Source organism: Alternaria arbusti (genome assembly GCF_024043155.1).
Source record: "Alternaria arbusti strain BMP 1465 chromosome Unknown scaffold_16, whole genome shotgun sequence".
Classification (NCBI taxonomy): domain Eukaryota; kingdom Fungi; phylum Ascomycota; class Dothideomycetes; order Pleosporales; family Pleosporaceae; genus Alternaria; species Alternaria arbusti.
In genome coordinates this window covers 92,230-111,550 of record NW_026249956.1, presented here as the reverse complement: position 1 = coordinate 111,550, position 19,321 = coordinate 92,230, and the positions used below count along the sequence as shown (strand labels likewise).

At 52.9% G+C, this 19,321-nt stretch overlaps 7 protein-coding genes across 7 annotated transcripts; 4 read left to right on the top strand and 3 right to left on the bottom strand.

Moving 5' to 3' along the window:
• Nucleotides 1-764: 764 nt before the first annotated feature.
• On the top strand, nucleotides 765-1,553 carry J4E86_009160 (uncharacterized protein; the record flags this gene model as incomplete). Its single annotated transcript, XM_051449666.1, has 1 exon — nucleotides 765-1,553. The coding sequence occupies one exon, from the start codon at nucleotides 765-767 to the stop codon at nucleotides 1,551-1,553; it is 789 nt and encodes a 262-aa protein (XP_051299003.1).
• Nucleotides 1,554-5,652: 4,099 nt separating this feature from the next.
• J4E86_009159 (uncharacterized protein) lies at nucleotides 5,653-6,645 on the top strand (the record flags this gene model as incomplete). The annotated part of the gene is made up of 1 exon (XM_051449665.1): nucleotides 5,653-6,645. The coding sequence occupies one exon, from the start codon at nucleotides 5,653-5,655 to the stop codon at nucleotides 6,643-6,645; it is 993 nt and encodes a 330-aa protein (XP_051299002.1).
• A 1,392-nt stretch (nucleotides 6,646-8,037) lies between these two features.
• J4E86_009158 (uncharacterized protein) lies at nucleotides 8,038-8,490 on the bottom strand (the record flags this gene model as incomplete). The annotated part of the gene is made up of 3 exons (XM_051449664.1): nucleotides 8,038-8,215; nucleotides 8,273-8,379; nucleotides 8,446-8,490. The coding sequence occupies 3 exons, from the start codon at nucleotides 8,488-8,490 to the stop codon at nucleotides 8,038-8,040; spliced, it is 330 nt and encodes a 109-aa protein (XP_051299001.1).
• Nucleotides 8,491-9,048: 558 nt separating this feature from the next.
• Nucleotides 9,049-10,863, top strand: J4E86_009157 (uncharacterized protein; the record flags this gene model as incomplete). Its single annotated transcript, XM_051449663.1, has 2 exons — nucleotides 9,049-9,271; nucleotides 9,335-10,863. 2 exons carry the CDS (start codon nucleotides 9,049-9,051, stop codon nucleotides 10,861-10,863), a joined length of 1,752 nt encoding a protein of 583 aa, XP_051299000.1.
• An 835-nt stretch (nucleotides 10,864-11,698) lies between these two features.
• J4E86_009156 (uncharacterized protein) lies at nucleotides 11,699-12,725 on the bottom strand (the record flags this gene model as incomplete). The annotated part of the gene is made up of 4 exons (XM_051449662.1): nucleotides 11,699-11,807; nucleotides 11,860-12,255; nucleotides 12,305-12,669; nucleotides 12,723-12,725. The coding sequence occupies 4 exons, from the start codon at nucleotides 12,723-12,725 to the stop codon at nucleotides 11,699-11,701; spliced, it is 873 nt and encodes a 290-aa protein (XP_051298999.1).
• Nucleotides 12,726-16,085: 3,360 nt separating this feature from the next.
• On the top strand, nucleotides 16,086-17,729 carry J4E86_009155 (uncharacterized protein; the record flags this gene model as incomplete). Its single annotated transcript, XM_051449661.1, has 1 exon — nucleotides 16,086-17,729. The coding sequence occupies one exon, from the start codon at nucleotides 16,086-16,088 to the stop codon at nucleotides 17,727-17,729; it is 1,644 nt and encodes a 547-aa protein (XP_051298998.1).
• Nucleotides 17,730-17,951: 222 nt separating this feature from the next.
• Nucleotides 17,952-18,665, bottom strand: J4E86_009154 (uncharacterized protein; the record flags this gene model as incomplete). The annotated part of the gene is made up of 1 exon (XM_051449660.1): nucleotides 17,952-18,665. One exon carries the CDS (start codon nucleotides 18,663-18,665, stop codon nucleotides 17,952-17,954), a length of 714 nt encoding a protein of 237 aa, XP_051298997.1.
• Nucleotides 18,666-19,321: the final 656 nt, after the last annotated feature.

Below are 19,321 nucleotides of genomic sequence, written 5' to 3'. Positions count from 1 at the left end.
ACACACTAGTATCTTGATACGAGATCTTGTGGAGGTCTTCAGGAATGTACCTAGACACATGTCAAGAAATCCAGTGTCTCTGATCCATAGGTCCTTCCAGCCTGAACCAGCCGTGAGTCTAGAGCGTAAGAAAGAGGGATCTGATAACCAATGCTAGAGCATTCGATCTTGCATCCTCAACTAGTTTAGATGGGGGGTAGATATATCGTCAACATCGTGGGGTAATCTTGGAACTGATCCAGCGCTGCAAGGGACACATGCACGTGATAGAGCCCAATGCGGGCTAGCTTGTGATGTTTTCCTGATGGTCCAGACGGCGCGTCATTGGCCAGTCCGACGGCGACGGTCATGTGCAGATTGCGAGAATACATAACTCTTGTGGATATTGTTCCTTCTTCTAGTCAAATTCCCTGTTACCATGTCCTGTTGTCTGCCTTTCAATCACGACGCAAAACGACCCAGGCCGAGCGAAATGATAGCTGCACGATTGGCTCAAAATGCACGTCGGTATCGAGGCCCGATCGTCCATGGGGTGACACCATAGGCAGCCGTTGCCGCCATTTTTTCGCCTTGTTATACTATCTTTTCTTCACGATCGTCGTACCGTTGCCCAAACGCTGCCCACGTCACTATCGTGGCAATCGTCACCGGCCCGCCGCCGTCGAACGAAACAACGGCACATCGCTAGGTGCCCCACCTGTCCGAACCCCTCCATCGCGCGCCGACAAACTTCAACTCACCAACCCAACACACACATCAACACCATGGGCAAGCCTCCGAACCTATACGCTTTCCAGAGCGCTGCTGAGCTCGCCCCGAGCCTGCGCACCTACGTGCTCGACGCCCAGAACGCTGCGCTCGAGCGCCACCAAGTTTTCCGCGTCGCCGTGTCTGGCGGCTCCCTGCCCAAGACGCTTGCGCAAGCGCTTCTCAAGGAGACCAATGGCGAAGGAAAGGTGCAATTCGACAAGTGGGAAATATTCTATGCCGACGAGCGCGCGGTGCCTCTCGATCACGAAGACAGCAACCATCGACTCGTCAAGGAGGAGCTTCTCGACAAGATACCGTCTGAGTTGGGCACACCCAAGGTCTACCCCATCGACGTCAAGTACCTCGATGACGTACAAGAACTGGCCGACCAGTACGAGAAGACGCTCGTGAGTGTGTTTGCAGCACGCGACAGCGTAAAGTTGCCACTCTTCGACCTGCTTCTGCTTGGCTGTGGACCGGACGGACACACCTGCAGTTTGTTCCCCGGTTCTGAGCTATTGCGCGAAACCGAAGCATGGGTACTCTCCATCTCCGACTCTCCCAAGCCTCCCCCGAAGCGCATCACCATCTCCCTTCCCGTCGCACAACATGGACTCAAGATCGCCTTCGTCGCGACTGGCGGAGGAAAGAAGGACATCATGCGCCAAATCTTCGATTCGGACGAGGGTCAGCAGCTGCCTTGTGGTTTGGTGAACCACAAGGGCGGAGACCGCGTTAGCTGGTTTGTTGACTACGCTGCTATCGAGGGTGTTTCTTTCCCAGCGCGCCGTGGTAGCCTGTGAGAACAGGGAACGGAATAGCTGTGCTTTCGTAGGGATGGACGTACGCGCCATTTCACGAAGTATGCATTGGTCGCTCACTCGGCTTAGATACAATAGATAACGAACTCTGACGATATTCCCATTCCATTCTTTGCTACTGGACATGCTCTTGCCATAGCTAGGGTTCTAGCCATATGTGGTGCTAGCGCTGTGGCCCGCGCTCATTGGATGTCAACAACCGATGTTTCGTGTGTTTGTGCATACCCGGCAACATCAGACCGAGCTATCAACACGTTCACGATAGCGCCGCGACCTGTATCGAAGATGAACTCCAAGCCGCGCTCACAGATAGGCAGAATCGGCCATGCGCCCCCACGGGCTCGGGTAAGCCATGCCCCGTCCTACAGCAGACAATGCCTAACAGGTTCCAGAACGCTGCACCAGTCGCGCCGACCGGTGACGACAAGGAAATAGCAAGACATGGCACAAGTGGCATTGCGCGCCCTGCCTCTAGTAGATTGCCGTCAGTTCAGGGCGATCCGGAGAATCGTCGCAGCTTACTGTGGGTAGAACCTGAGCGTGTGAGGGATCTGGCTAAGACTAATCTTCCTCCTATCTAGTCCCCAGCCCGGCCAGCATAGATACAATACCCGGTCAAGTATATTACCTGAAGTATCTGACAGAGACGCTGGATCGGAAGATGCGGGGGATGACTTGAACGGGATGCAAGATCAGCCAGGCACAGCGTCACCAACGCAACACGTTCAGCTTCCGGGTGCAGTACCAGGGCGACTTCGACCAAAATCCACATATCAGACGGGCACCCCATCATCTCAGCGCACGGAAAGTGCTGAAAAGACAAGTGCTCCCAGGACGATGCTGCCTCCAACTTCAGTCAGCAAGCCTGCAGAGCCGCAAGTACGAGGGCTTGCCCGATCGCAGTCTTTACGGAAACCGGGTGCTACGTCGCAATCAGCTCAGGCATCAGGCCCTCCTGGTCATGCCAGGACCCAGTCGACCAGTACCATATCAGCCCCTAGACGTGATGTTGCTAGATCAAACACGATCTCCGAGCGGCCAAAGTCTCTATTATTGGCACCAACGCGTACCTCAAGGACTAACAACACATCTGGCGATACCTTATCTGGTCCAACGCGGACGTCGCTACGGAATGCAGGGCTCAGCCGCTCTGCTAGTACGAAAGCCAGGCCAGAAGCATCCAGCGGCCTGCCGAGCACTGGTACGGTGCGCAGGGCCGAAGAGCCCGTTGGCACTCAGTCAAAACGTAGAGACGTCGTGTCAGAAGAGCCGAAGAAGGCTAATCGACCAGCTTTCAGCACGCTTCAACAGCACTTCACACCACGTAAGGTTGGGAAAGCTCCCACTGCCACATTTATCAACCCTGCACCTCAAACAGTGTTGCAATCGCTTTCTCCAGAGGCGATCAGTTTGCAATCTGAACTGCTTCAACTTCATCTTCTGCATCAATCGTCGGCGGAGACATATAGATGCTGGGAAATCAGTGCGAAGCGTAAGATGCGCACGAAGTTCGAAGAGGTTGCTAGCCTTTACCAAGTCATGTTAGACAGCGAACGCACAGCACAAGAACAGAAGAACTTGCAGTCCCTGCTGGAATGGAGTGCTAGCGGCTCATCTGCGGGCCTGGTTGAGTACATCCAGGTCCTTTCGGAGCCCCTCCACGAACTGCCGTCGCTGGTCGAATCGGGTGGTCGACTACAGCGTCTGGTGAAAGAATTTGAGCATTGGTCGTCCTGGGTCCAGGAGATTCGGTCCGCCCGCCAAGGTCCGCATGGAGCCAAGGCGGCTCTTGGGACAATTGAAGGCCTTGGGGATTCATGGAAGGCCGAAAATGCTGCGTTGATCAGGAAGTTAACAGCATTTGCACGCGACCTGGACAGGCTGGCTTTGCCAACACCCGGATCAAGCATTGCATGTATCGTCGAAGCATGTAAAGCCATTCTACACGGCATCTTGGATGAGTTGCAGACGATGCAGAAGATTGAGACTGAAGTGGTGTCACGCGAGAAAGACTGGGTTGAGGATCGTCTTCGACTGATTGCCCGGGATGTCGGGACACACTTTGTGGATACTGACGGGCAGAGTGCAGCTTGGCGCATGTGAAAACGTAAAAGCTGATGAAAAGACTCAGAGGTACGGTGTTGGTGGTAACAGGATGGGAAGAGATTAGGAAAATATCGTGGTAATACAGAAGCGTTCCTTCCAGGGCGCTTGTAGCACATGTGCGACGAGTTCCGCATTCGGGAAGGTTGAGATCACCTTGCCCCAATTCTATTACTTGCATCTCAATACGGTGTTTCGTGTTACCGCAAGCGCATGCCGGTCAGGCCACAAGTCATGTCTTCAGTCTAGATTCGGCAGATGTCGTAACAGAGAGCTTCAAAGATCCCGTGCTGACTGACGACGCTAGTTTCGGATGATTTCCCGCTCATCATTACCGATAACGATCTTTCCGTCTTACTCAGCCGTCATCCTTCCACAAGCTCCTCCTATCGTTGGCTATGGGTGCATCCGGCAAGCACTTCGTCGAAATTCCCTGATACTTTGTTCGCGCGAACCGGCATGTCGACCCCGGTGAGGTCTCCTCACAGTAGTGCATCGAATCGCGCCTCTCGTGCCTATGGCGTTGGCAATAGCTCTTTCACGGGCATCTTGGCCTACGACTTGGCTCTCACTTGTCCAGGCTACTGAGTGCAGGTATGCTTCGGTGCAGCAATGGCGCTGACTGACTCTGGTACCACCGAGGGAGCGATACGCACGTAATTGCATACTACAATGCGGAACTTCGGCCTCTCTGTAACGGCCCCTATGAATGACCCACCGGATGCATTACGCCTGGTTGTCTGAATGTTCCCATATTAGGAGCCATGCCACCGAACACGAGCTCCGACCTTTAAGCAAGACTCCGACTGCACGGCACTCACATGCGGCACCGATGGCGCTCTTACACTCCAGCTCTTGCATGCCATGATATCGACTATCTTACAGTTGAACATATATTTCGAAAGATTTTATATCGACACTGTTCCTAAGGCATTATACCTGTTCTGATGGCGGAGGCCAACTTCTGTGTCCGGTTTCTAGGTTCAAGTCCCACCTGTGCAGTGTCGTACGGACATGGAACGACCACAGGAAGATACCAACACCTTTGAAGTGCGGTCCAAGCGCCCCGGCCCGACTGTCACAGCCTCCATCAATCAGCGTCATTATTATCGTTCCCGCCACGAGCCGGCTACTATACTCACGGCGGTTACATCCCGGATCAACAAAGGTTTCTACTGTGCCCTGATTCATTCCAAATCATTTCAGTAGGGCCAAAGTTTCGAATTCTACAGCTGCCGTGCTTGCAAACAGTGGCATAACTCTAAGTACCTACAAAGTCTCAAGTCCCCGTTCCTCTTCTGTATCTATCAGTGTGTATATCATGCGGTAGCTCTATCGTGTGGTGCAGATGTGGAAGCCTGGCCATGTGTGTGTGTATACCAGCGCGTTTAGCGGGAGCGTGTTGACCGACATGTAGCCGGCGCATGAGGCTTTCATCTTATTGGTGTGCCAATTTGCACCTTCCAAAAAGGCTACCATAGCTGACTCTATTACACAAGATCCGCCAATATGTTACCGTAGTACTAGCTGGGCTTGTCTCCTGCAGAGCAGCTTGGTCATCCATCAGGGTCATGGGCCTGAGCTGGCGCACGCAGTAGGGATGGTTACTTATGCTTGCCGAGCTGCCAGGGCCAAGTATTCTGCAGCTTGCATGTATCAATGCGCAAAGTTGCCACGGGCTTGGAAGTTTTGACCAATAGAGACAGAAGGTTGACGCGTACAAAGCACGATCTAGTCAATACAGTGAGTTGCTCTAACTTCCCCTATTGCCGCTCGATTAGCATCTGGCCTTACCATGCTTGGGAACAACTCTCATACGCTGAAATAGCCGCCTGTACACAATATTGCCAGCAGTGAAGAGCTATTGTAATGGGTGCTTCGTTCGCTGCACGAGCATGATTTCTGGTTGCAAGGGCACATGAAGCAAGGCTCGTCGCGTCGCCCAAGGTCCTCGTCGCCATTTCTCAAAACTTCCAAGATGAGAAGAGCTCAAGACTACTCCGATGACGGCGAGGATCGGACGCCTCCACAGAGACAGGAGTCAAATCCCGGTGTTTCTGGCAGCTTCAGTCGTCCCAAATCCGCATCGTTCGCAGGTAACCCTTCACCGGACATTACGCCAGCTTTCGACTCGATGAACGCCCCAATACGGGCTCAACAACGTCCACACTCGATAATCCTACCTTCGCCTTCTTCCTTCAACTTCCACATCTCCCAAAGCCTGCCTTCAATATCACCACCAGCGATGTCGCAAACATTAGGACCAAGTCCGAGCTTACACGACCTCCAACAGCAAATCAGCCTCAAAACTTCGGAATTGCGTACCCTACAGCGCGAATACGGTACTCTGCTCCAGAGCCTCGAAAGACAAAAGACGACATGCGCCACGCTCGAAAGAAAGCTCGAAATCAACGACGCAGAGGTCATCCATCTCATGGATGAGAAGGACAGGCTGTCAGCACAAGTTTCGACAATGGAAGGTCAAATGGAAGAGCTACAGCAGAGTAGGGATGAGGCTCGGCAGCAGCTCATCGCTAATGGCGCACAATATATGCAAATCATGGACATGGCCAACCGGCTCCAGGCACAAAGCACTGAAGAAAAGAGGGCATGGGAAGCCGAGAAAGCCGAGCTCGAGCAACGCATACGTTTACTGGAAGAAGCTATGGTGGTTGGAACTGAGACGTCGGTGTCGATATCAGACACGGAACAACAACCTGGCATCACTCCGGATCCATCGCCCGTCGACTTTACACACAATACCAACATTTCGGTCTCTTCCCAGAGAGAGACTATTATCGTCCTCCGTGCTGAGATCAGTCGTCTTCGCGCGAGAACCCAGAGACTTGAAGCGGCTGTGCAAACTATGCGGCGCGAAAGTCTCTCTATCCAGGAAGCAGCAAGGCAGATACTGGAGTCCAGTGGGAAGATGGACGAGACTTCAATCGGAGTAGAAGGTGGTCAAAGATGATACAATACAAATTGCGCAGCACAAATCACTCTCCCCACAAAAGTTTATTCGCCAACAGCTTCGCACTATTGTTTGGGTCTCGTATTGGAAGGAAATTAGGCTTAAGGGACGGATCACAAGGTTTTCATGTTACTCTGCTATCTATACCCTGTCATAGTGTTCTATGTAGACTGAAATGTGGACGCTCCTGTAGAAGTACATGTCTCAAGCGCAATGGAAGATTAGAAAGGTGCTGATTGCCGTACACTGTTATGTGTGAGAAGAACATACACCTTCATTTGCCTCAGTTACACCTACTTCCTCTGGGTTTCTCAGCGATACGTAACGGTGGATGATGTAACGAACGCACCGTGATTTTGTGGTGTTTCTCTAGCGACGTTCCGCTGACCGATAACTGGACAACACTTCAGCTGTATCTAACATCACCCCATCTTTACTAAGCTTTATTGCCCATTCTATCTAGGTAGTCTTCGCTTACACCTAGAGATGCTCAAATAGTTACTGTGTAACATACTCAACTCCGTAAGCCAGCGGTACGCCACGCATTGCTTCGTTGCCTCGCCATCGCCCTTGGTGCATATGCTTGGCGGGTTTGGACGGCGGTATGCCTGCTGAGTTGGCGAGGAGCGTAAAGGAGGCCGAGATGCTGACTGTTAGATGCTCTAGCCCGTTGCTAGCACTCTTACAGGGCCAAGATTCAAGGGGTGGTTGGGTCTCGTAATGATGTGGAAGCCCGTATTGAGTGCTGACGATCATCACCACCGCTTCATAATGCCTTTGCTTGTTCTGAATCGAACGCATTGACTTCGATGGCTAGTCGAACGTGTAATAGATTATAGGAATCTTCCTATCACAGTGCTCGGCCGTGTCTTCCACGATAGAAGGCTAGTGGTGTTGACTGGTGGCTGCAAGCCAACCTAGGAAAAGACTGAAAACCCTAGAGCCTACGTTGAGGTTAGGTTACCTACTTTGCAGGTTTTTGTCTTGATGTAGTCCTCACACCTGGTTAGTTTCTTCCGTGTGTGAGGTGGCTTTAATGTGGAAAGACGGGGGCTAGAGCGGGGGTTCCAGCTCCATCAAGTCGGCGATCTCGTGTCTGAGTTCCTGTTTCTGCGAGATGCTAAGACATGGCGTTGGATTGCTAAGCTTTACGTTATGATCACTTTATGAAGCGCCTATGGAAGGAAAGTGACTCTATACTAGAGGCGTTCGAAGCGTTGCGACTGTTGAATCATACTACACGACTATTTTAAATCCACCCCTGCTTCAGTCTGCGATGGCTACCGGACACAGACCCCCATATGCATACCATCTACCAGCAGAGCTTTATCCGCCGCTTCTCGCCAAACAGTTCCATCGTCGTTCTTCGTGGGTATCGGTAATCATCCGCACTTATCCCTGGGTGGCTTCCTTCTGTTTCCGGGCTTCGTCCTCTTCAGGCGTTCGAGTGATGAGTTGCAGCGCGTGTATACCGCCTTCTTGAGCTAACTCGTCCTTCATCAAGGAGTTGATCATGCGATGCCGTGCGAGCTGCATCTTGCCTTGGAAGGCTGGCGATGTGATGAAAACACTGTGAGTGTCAGGAATATAAGTCACGTAGTTGAGAAGCTTGCAGGTCGATGAATACCGGAAGTGTGTCTCTCTGCTGGTGACTCCTTGCATAGCTTTGTGGTGGGCATGCTTATTCGAGTCGTTGAAGATCTCGAGTGAAGTCGGCTTCAGGGCTTCTGTGATCTACGGAAACTTTAGATGCGATACTGGGTACACAGTCGAGGTATGTCAACCAAAGTGCATAACTACCTTCGTCCTCAGAGCATCTTCCATTGGTGTCATGGACTGAGCCATGGCTGACATGAAACGCTTTCCAGCGAGCGCGATATTTGGAAGGAACATTCACCACAATGCTTCCTAGTCGGGTAGGGTGTCAAGTAGGGCCAATGAGAATACTGGATCGCAGTGGTGGAAGTATTGGGTTGCGTCGGCCCTAGAATTCGTGCCGAGGCAAGCGCCAAGACGAAATCGGAAGGCGTCGCGTCATGGTTCCGAAAGTTTGAAGCGCAGTCAGACGAGCCATTGAGGCCATGAGACTGCCAGAGCATGCTTGGAAAGATGATGGTGACATGTAGAATGGCGTCTTGATTACCGTACTTTTATAATTAAATGTCAACTTTTGCGCTCCTGTCTGGAGACGGCAGTAACGGTATCGCTCCGACGCGGCTCTAAACACAGCATATCTCGCACCGATCTGCCGTACTCCGAAGCCTCGAAACCTGCATCAATTGCGCTGATCCGGGACATCTCCCTGCCGCCATGTGGGCGCGTAATCTTTTCGCTCGCACCCTGACACGACACAAAATATCTCTGTCGGCATACAACAGCCATTCGCCCTTCTATATCGTGAGAATGGCATCCACGCTGCCCCGCCTCCCCGTCTTCGAAGCCATCAAGAAGCATGATGCGCAAAGCACGGCCGTCGTCCACTCTCTTTCCGGGCGGTCCTTCACGTACGGCGAGCTTGTAAACGATGTCGCTGCTGCCAAGGACAAGCTGCAACGGAACTGCGGCGGGCAGAGCGCAGAGGGCCAACGGATATCCTTTCTGGTAGAAAATGGATACGACTATGTAGGTGCGCGTTCCTCTACGCCTCGTTAACAATAGCGAAGAACAGCTGAATCTGACGCATACACAGTAACCCTCTTGTCCATCCTCGCCGCACATGCAATCGCCGTACCGCTATCGCCGACCTTTCCGGCACACGAGCTGCGATACATCATCGACCAGAGCGAGTCTTTGATGCTTCTCTCGTCGGAGAAGTTCCAGAGTCAAGCCGACGATGTGCTGAAGGAGGGAATGGAGACGCAGCCCATCAACTACAAACAGGACAAGATTATGATGGGCAAGACGGACGACTACGTCACGCTGGAGGAGCCCACCAGCGACAAGGGAGGCATGATGCTGTACACATCGGGCACTACAAACCGACCCAAGGGTGTTTTGTTGCCTCAAGACGTGCTAACGGCACAGTCGCGATCGCTGCTGGAGGCGTGGAACTACAGTAAAGACGATGTGTTATTACACGTTCTGCCTTTACACCACATCCACGGCACCGTCAACGCATTGCTTACGCCTCTCTTCGCCGGCAGCACCATCGAGTTCCAGTTCCCCTTCAATGCTGCCGCTGTATGGGACCGACTGGCAGCTCCCTTCTTACCGAGCCCCGATCCAGCCAAGAAGCCCATTACCTTCCTTACCGTCGTCCCAACCATATACACGCGCCTACTCGCATCGCATCCTACCCTCTCGTCCGAACTTCAAGCCGCGACCAAGACCGCGCTTCACCCATCGAATATGCGCCTCAACATCTCAGGGTCCGCTGCCCTTCCTACACCGGTGAAATCATCGTGGACGGAGCTCAGCGGGGGCAACGTGCTGCTCGAGCGATATGGTATGACTGAGGTGGGTATGGCGCTTTCCTGTGGATTGAATTTCGCAGATCGCGTAGATGGCTCGGTAGGCTGGCCGCTTCCATCAGTACAGGCGCGTTTAGCAGACATCGAGACTGGGGAGATTATAGAAGAGGGCAAAGAAATCGACCCAGAGACACAACGCGAACGCCAGGGCGAGATCCAACTGCACGGTCCTACCATCTTTAGAGAATACTGGAAGAACCCCGAAGCCACCTCCAAAGAGTTTACAGAAGACGCGGATGGACAAGGGAAATGGTTCAAGACAGGCGATGTCGCTGTTCGAAGGAATGTCAAGGGAGCGGGCGAGAGCGACCAAGCATGGGCCAAGGGACCTCTCTACTTCATCCACGGGCGCAAATCAGCCGATATCATAAAGACTGGTGGCGAGAAGGTTTCTGCACTCGAGATCGAACGTGAGATGCTTTCCCTCCCTCAAGTCGACGAAGTTGCCGTGGTCGGTCTACCATCAGAAGCCTGGGGTCAAAAGGTCGCTGCCGTAGTGGTACTGTCCGAACAGGGGAAGACAGCAGGTAAGGGAGGCAAAGCATGGTCTGCGCTGGACATGAGGAGGGCGCTCAAGGAGATGCTCGCAAACTACAAGATCCCTCAAGAGATGAAGGTCGTGGATACTATCCCAAGGAACGCAATGGGTAAGATCAACAAGAAGCAGCTTGTCAAGCAAATCTGGGGCGAAGCATTGGAGGGGACCAAGGAGAATGGTGCTATACAGGTACCCAGTGGAAGTGTCTAGTAATGTGTAGATAGTAATAGTGTAACATCTCCAATCATCAGCAAATATTGTTTCGACAAGAAAAGGGCCATGTTCCATATAGTAGACGACTTTGACAGCCTTAGAAACCCCTCACCTTGATCACTATACTCCGCAAGATGAGCATAACAACGCCAAGATTGCAAAGCCACACCCGTCATACTGTAAACGCTTCATTCCCCGGGTATGCATATACCCTTTCCCCGCCTACCGGAAAGCAATCATCGTAACTTGCATGAGCGCAGCGTCAAAGGATCCCGACAGCGCCTCTGACCTCAGCCCAGAAAGGAGGCTTGGGGTGGAGATGCTTGTACATCGTGGCCTCACGCCACGCCAAGGCAAGCCACAACTGCCATGCCGTGACGTGTGCCATGCCTCCTAGTAGCAAGCCGTTGGCGCCTGCAGCGGAGGAATCGACCGATGGCTCAAGGCAACTAGGTTTATTGGAAGATCTGCAATGCGGGAGATGATTGTGAGGTAGACTCCGGCTGTGCGAAGAGTGCAGGTTGTCATGTTGGAGGGAATTGGGGTACGGGGAAGGATGATTGGGAAAGGGGACACGCGAGTATGAATCAGACGGCAATGCATCGCATCGCGACATTGCATTCAAGCTATTCAAGAATGGGTATTCGAAATGTTATTAAAAAGAATACATGTTCGTCACGGGCGATACACGTGATTTACGCGTATCTGATCCCATGCCGTGGTCATCAACTTCGGCGCATTCAGTGCTGATCCATGATAACATATCCCGTGTTATCATCCCCATGCATCAAACATCAACTCGTGGGTATAATAGTGCATTCTGCGCACTGCCTTATGCGGTGTGGCCAGCATCGGCACGGGCAGCCGAGTTGTCGACCTTGTTGCGACGCTCGCGGCCTTTCTCAGACCAGGGGAAGTGAGCAACAGGAATGACGAAGAAGCTGTGGAAGATTAGTATGGATTGGGACGGTGATAATGGCATTGAGTACTAACCTGTTTGAGCTGTCCGCGATACCAGCCAGGGCGTTGTACCAGGCGATGAAAGCAGCCATGAGACCGAAAGCACCACCAGCGACGATGCAGTCACTTTGTGGGCCCGCAGCATCAGCGTTGAGGTAGCCGATGCCAAGGAGGAGGAAAGCCATGTCCAGCGTGAAGAAGAGCGAGAAGAAGGCTATGGTGGATCGGACGGTGCAGATCAACAAGAGGAAGGTAAAGATAAACCAGCCCATGAGGAAGAGACCGAAAGAGTTATAGAAGTCGCCAGATTCCAGGAGCGTTTCCTCAATCGCGAATCCACCTGGTGTAAGGATGATGGCGAAGGAGATCCAGAAACCTCCGTAGGATGAAAGAGCGGTCGCACCAAATGTGTTTCCGACAGCCATTTCCCTAGTTTTCTGTTAGGACGAGTATGAACAAATTGACTGATAATACATACCACATGCCAGCCAACAGCTGCACGAGACCTCCATAACCGTACGCAGCAGCCACGACAATGTTTGGGTGACCAATGCCTCGGGTCTTGACGTTGATCAAAGACAGAACAAAGGTGGTGAGGGCGAAAGCCGACAGACCCAGAGGGGCTGGGTTGGCGAACTTGCGGTTCGGCGGCCTGTATAGACCAGGCTGGAATTCACCACCAAAAGCTGCGAGACGGAGATCTGGGTCGTTGGTAGCAACGTGGGCGAGAGGGTTGCCGCCATAGTCGTATGGTACCCTTTGCTTGGGCATTCCTGCACCGTTGACTGCCGCGTGATCGGTCGCGCTGGTGCCATTGGTGTTCTTCTCGAAACTCGGGCCACGCTATCAAGACGGTTAGATTTGGTACAGATGTTTGGCGCATTCGAGAAACATACCATGGTGTCGTTGTGCTCACGAGCGGTCGCCATGATATCTGCTATGATTGACAGGTGCTTGACGTGTTCCGGTCCGGACTAACTCAAGACGGGTTCAACGGGGGGAGAGTCTGGGGAAGGAGAAGTCAAGCCGATTCTGGGGGAGCGGAGAGACTGATATATGTCCAGAACAGATCAGACCTCGCAGGGGAAGCATGGTCCATCTACGTGTGCCATGAGCCGTCGTCCCATACTGGTGCTAGTCCCGCGACTAAGGCTAGGTAATTAGAATTCCAAACAGGTGCTAAAGCGGACCACTCATGGCAGTTCCCCATAGACGCCTCTCCATGCCGGGTAAAAGGACAGCATGCGTCTCCACTGCGAATCAATCAACTGAGGGCACGGTGGACGGACGAACGACAATCAGTCGACCCCAAGCCACCATGCGCCGTGTGATCGGCGCCAAAGCTGCCTTAGCGAGGCCGGATGGACACCGACAATGAGGATGGCAGGTGGTGCGCCAACCGATCCAGCAGTGTTCTGTCTTGCTCAGACGGGCTCAGCTGCCGCGATGACGCGGAGAAATAAGATGCGCTGCTCGATTTCCCAAGTACGGATCGCCGACCAAGTCCCAAGCATTACATCATCGTCGCTTGTGACCATGACACATCAGCTTCCTTCGAGTGTTTTGATCGCGAACACGGCAGAAGGAGCCTGGGATTTCGAAACTTCGTATAACACACAGACCGCTATCGATCTCTGCATGTTAGCGGTCTGACTGCATGTTTACCCTTGAGGAGGGCCCCCTGCGAGAAACGTGTGTGGGAGTGGAGCTCCAGTCAGTGCGCCAACGCTCAATTTGCTCGGAGTAGTTAAAACGCGAGGTCGGGCGTTCTGACATGTACGCGAGCCTCCCAGGTGCATTCTGCCCGTTGGACTGGGATGCCGGATATCGCGGGTGCGATATGGTGACACGATATATCAACGCAGCTCCTCCATTGGCTTTCGCGCGGTTGTTGGATGATGCTTCAGTTGGAATTGCACTGCAAACAGGCACACGGCGTCCTGTTGGTGTAGAAGCAATTTACTGGGGCGTGCTTTGAAATTCAAGATCGTCAAAGGCCGCGGAGGAAACGGGATGATGGCCTTGTGCATGAGGTAAGGCGGCTAAGCTTTGTCCAAGAGCCTCGGCATAAGCCCCCAGCATCTTCCAATATCATGACATAACGAAACTCTAGCAAAGGCTGCGAAAATGCGCCGTCGCAACGGCTCGTGCAGTCGCCGAATATTTGAATTGGAAGTGCGTTTTGGAGAAACGACGAACACAAAAAGTCTGTCCATCAATTGTGGGATCGATAGTGCTAGCGTAGCGTGCTGCCGCCATGTCCTGACCGTCCGGGGCTGCGTGGGGCCCCCTAGTGGAGCAGCAGCTCACCACCCATCCTAGAGGTGCGGTTGAGACGCAGGTTGGCTGTTGCACGTCCTCGGTCCAGCGGGAACACATGTCAAGTCATTTCCACCTGCACCCTGCCGTTCCATGTCTGCTGTGTCCGCGACAGGAGTGGTGTGTATGCCAGGCGTGGCGGTTGATGCCGTCTCAGAGCCTTTTGCTGTTCCGGCAAGGTACAAATAAATCGTCCTCGCAGTGCCTTCATTGTCAAAGATAGCTGAGGTCGCGCGAGAGGATGAAAACAAAGATCCAACAACATCGATGTGTTAGAGCTTCCACGACAACGGATCACTCCAGGCATCCATGTCAATTGCGTGAGACAGTGAGATGGCGCAATTGCGTGGCACTTTAGGCTAATGAAGCACTGTAAAGGTGCATCTGTAATGTTTGTGGTGGCATTGCTTGGAGTGCTTCGTCCTGCCACCATTCATACAAGAAAAAACTGAACAGGTCTAGAGCCTACATCGACGCCAGGTCACCTATCTTGTAGGGTTTCATGTTGATGTAGGCGGCAGGCCTGTTCGGGGTTTTTTCTTGTTTGGCTTTTGTCAATAACATGCCCCAGCAATGATCAGGCTCTGCTCTCATTGTGAAACCCGCATGTATTACACACATGCATATTGTACAAGCTCTCTAGAATAGTAATCATTTTGCCTAATACATAGAGTGCGTTCTATTGCTTGAAATTTATGTTGGGTGTTCCGAGCTTCGCGACAATATTGATCTAGGTATACCGCCGTCGAGGCGCGTTGTGGTACCTGCATGAAACAAGCAAGCTCCTCGTGTATTGCACGAGACAAGAGACAGGTCAGTCTTTCCATAGAGCCGCATCTACGCGACAGAAAGTTGATGAGTGCTGTTATGTCGTGTCTATGTTTGCTTGAGGTGATCGGCTACGGCTCCGCCGCACTGCCAGAAGGTTTCGGAGACGAGGAAGAAGGGTCCACCCAGATTGTGGAGAGACAAGATCTGGGGACTCCACTTCGACCCTGCGTAAGAGCGTGCCAGGAGTCAGGAGACTCTGGGAAAGCGGAAAGACAGTCTGGTTACCCGCCAGTTACCGAGGGGCCAAGTGGTTTCCGCGGTCCTCCGGCACGCTGCTATCCATACACCGGCCGGGAGTCGCGGGTGTCTTTTCGCCGAGAACTGACGAGTCTCAGCATCCATTCCCAGTAGCCATCAGGTAACTTGACAAGCGTATGTGTGAGGAGGTACATAAGTCCAATGTTGTTTGTCGTTGCACCCCATTCAAGGGAAAAACCGAACACCCTAGAGCCTACATCAGGATAAAAACTTGCGAAGTTGGTGGCCTAACGGCGACGTAGGCTCCTAGGTGTTCAGTTTTTCCCTTATATAGGGTGGTTGTTTCAACTTGTTGCTGAGGTTTGGCTAAAGCAGCAGCGAGCCTTGGAGGCTGTAAGGCTGACCATGGTCATACACTTCAAGCTGTCTGGACTATGCCAACTTACCTATAACGTTCTTGTGGTTGCGAGGCAAATTTTGCGCCTCGAAGCATGGCTTCTGAGGTGGAAAAGACGAGAGGACGTCGCAACAAAGAGGACATGGGCAGAGAGGTGGCGTTTCTTGTCCCTCTCTGCCGGCTTGTCACCTGCTTGGCGCATCTCGCTACCAACACAGACACCGGCAAGTAAAGGAGGGCCGAATACGGTGTCAAAGTTACCGAGCGCGTTGTCGGGAACATCAAGTCGCGCCTTGAAGCTGGTGCGCGATGTTTGGTTTGGTGGTGAGGCGCGTCTCTGGGCGGAAAGCTGGCTACGTAATGGGTTGGCGATCGATAGGTAGCGCGGGGAAGCTTGGAGCTTGGATGCTACTCGGGGTTTAGGCAGACACACGCTCGACGCGTGCCCAGGTGAGGGAGTTATAACCTGAACACGCCAAATCATTCACATCACACACAGTCTGTCCTGCCCATCATGTCCGACAACACGACGTCCCAGGAGGACATGGCCGCCCTCTCTTTCTTCGACCACTCGTCGGGCAAGCGCATCAACACCGATGTCGTTCTCATCGAGGCAATCCGATCGCAATACCCCAACCTCGACCTCACCGTCGCGCCCCAGGGACGACTGAACCTCCTCGCATACGCATCCGCTGGCTTCGCAAAAGTCACGCCCCTCGAAGACTCGGTCACGGACCCCGTCTACGGCCCTGGAGTCAAGTGGCGCTCCTATGCTCCCCCAAGCCACAGGCTCGACCCCAGTCCTGGCTACATGGTCGAACGTGTCATCTTTGGCAAGTACATGTACAAGTGGAAAGATCAGGAGGCTATCCTGTACATTGCCGAAGGTCGCGACGGAGGGTCGTATTACCCAAGCCCGACGCTGCACTATGTCCTCTCCAACGCGTCGCACAAGGTCGATGAGTTGATCAAGGACGCGACAAAGTGGGGTAGCGAACTGCACAACGAGGTCTGGGTCTTTGACGGTGGCTACTGGCAGAAGAGCGCAGAGCTGTATCATTCCGTACAGAAGAGTACATGGGACTCCGTCATCCTCGACGAGGACATGAAGAAGGCGCTCATCGCAGATGTGGAGAACTTCTTCGATGGCAGACAGACATACGAAGACCTGAAGGTGCCATGGAAGCGCGGTGTCATCTACTACGGACCCCCCGGAAACGGCAAGACCATCAGCATCAAGGCCATGATGCACAGCCTATACCAGCGCGGCAAGGAAGGCGACTCCAGACTCGCCGTCCCCACCCTCTACGTCCGCACCCTGACCTCTTTCGGTGGACCTGAATACTCGTTAGCGCAGATCTTTGGCAAAGCTCGCGAGCAGGCGCCCTGCTACCTTGTCTTTGAGGATTTGGATTCAATCGTCAGCGACCATGTACGATCATACTTCCTCAATGAGGTAGATGGTCTAAAGTCCAATGACGGCATATTGATGGTCGGTTCCACAAACCACCTAGACAGGTTGGACCCAGGGATTGCAAAGAGACCTAGCCGCTTCGATCGCAAATACTACTTCCCAAACCCTGACTATGATCAGCGTATGCAATACGCAAAGTTCTGGCAGGGAAAGCTCAAAGACAACAAGGATCTCGACTTCCCCGACGAGCTCTGCGCAAAGATTGCCGAGATTACGCCCAAGTTCTCTTTTGCCTACATGCAGGAGGCTTTCGTTGCGTCGCTCCTTGCCATTGCCGCTCGGGGTGGTAAGAGCGTCGAGGAGGCCGACCGCGATGCAAAGAGGTGGGCAGGCCCCCAGGATCCGATGAAATCGACCACCGGCACTCTGCATACCAACTTCGCACGGAGACTGCCCTTTGGCGACATATACGACCCTGCTTCGGAGCCAGACTCTGATCTTGACAAGCTAGAGCTGTGGCAAGAGATGAAGAAGCAGGTCAAGATCCTGCGCGAGGAGATGGATGAGAAGAACCGCAAAAATGATTGGGAACTGCCTAATCGGTCAAAGGCAGCGACTCTTCGACCAAACCCGACTCAGTTCAGAGATGAGTTGGACGCCATTCTGCATGGAGGTGAAGAGAGACGTCCCAAACATCCGCACCCAGAATTCGAGTACCTAGCCAGTCAGACTAGGTTTGAGTAGCGACCGCTTAGTCGGTATTACACAGGGCAGTAAGGCGTTTTGGCGTGACAGTAGCTAGCTTTTAGCCTATCATGAAATATCCACAAAGAATTAGCGATTCATAGAGTTGACTGGGACTATATGTTACAACAACAACCTTGAGCAATGCCCCTTTGGTGTACTTCCATGTTCTCTACCGTGATGTACAATTGCCTCTCTGATTGGTAACAGTGCAACGAAAATCTAATCGCCATGGGTAGCAGCCTCCTCCATAGCCAGCACGGCATTCTCTAGCTCCCTAATCCTCTGCCCCACCCTCCTCTTCACTTCATCTGCGACCGGCCTATCCTCACCTTCAACAACCCCTTTGTAGTACTCGAGCAACCTATCTAGCTCTTCCCTCGCTGCAGCCCGGTCGTCAGGCGCATACGTTGTGTTCTTCTCGCTCTCCTCAGACGCGATCTCAAACTCGTCTTTGGCCGTGCCGTAGAGTTCTTGTATCTCCTCGATCGCTTGCTCAACCGCTTGTTGAGCTTCTGGAGATAGCGAGGATGGGGCTGAGGACGTGGCGGATGCGAACTTAGCGCGTGGCGTTGAATAGAATGTGCGGACGGCGGAGAGGGTGTTGTAGGGTGTGGTGAAGCGCGTCCATTGGTTTGGCGCTGCTAGGATGGATGTGTTCCGTGCTTGGTATGGTGGAGGTGGGGACGGCGACCGTGAGCGCTGTTGTGTGTAGGTTTGGTAGGAGAATTGTTGCGTGGCCGGGTAGGACGTCCGTTGCGCTGCTATTGCGCTTGCACGGAGCGTCGTCTGGCGGAGGAGAGTGCGGATGGGCGCGGCGCCGGATGCCATCTTCGGGGAGGACTGTCTGTGGTATGAGGCGCGAAATTGGCGCGGGACGGAGCGTTGGGCTACATTGCGCAGCGAAGGCGCTTTGGTGAAGAGCGTGTGCGACATTGTGGGTGGTGGATGGTGGGTTGGTGAGATGGGGCTGTGGTGAGCCTGAGGTTCACCGGAGTTAAGCCTGTCATGCGGACATGACGGTACCACCCAACACCATTCTTTTACTAACCATCCATAGGTACCTCGGGTTGCTTAGCAATATAATAAGACCCAGACATTTACATTACTATCAGATTTACTAGTGTCTAGTATAATGCGTTCGTCGACTGCAAATACAAATAACACCCTATAAAGCGGAGAGATGTTACATGGCTACGATGTGGTATGGAACTACAGACCTAGGTAGGTAGTATCTGCACGTAGAGACCAAAAGCATTGGAGTAGGTGTACCTAGGTAGAGAAGAGGTTCCCATGTTACGTAGAAGATATAGCAGGTGTGGTCGCTTCCTCTACAGTAACCTTGGAATGGTCATCGCGAATTGCACCGCGAAGCATGCTCTCACTCCCATGACACAATATATCTATGAATACCTCCGAGAGACCAGGTTCCTAGACCGCACATGGCACTAATCTACGATAAAACCCAGGATGATAGCACGAGGGAGCTTGTTGTTACCAAGTACGCAGGAGTATCCCGAGGTCGCATCCTGGAGCTAGATGCACAGCATTCTGCTTTGACGAGCACAAGACCTAATACAGTTGGCATTTCT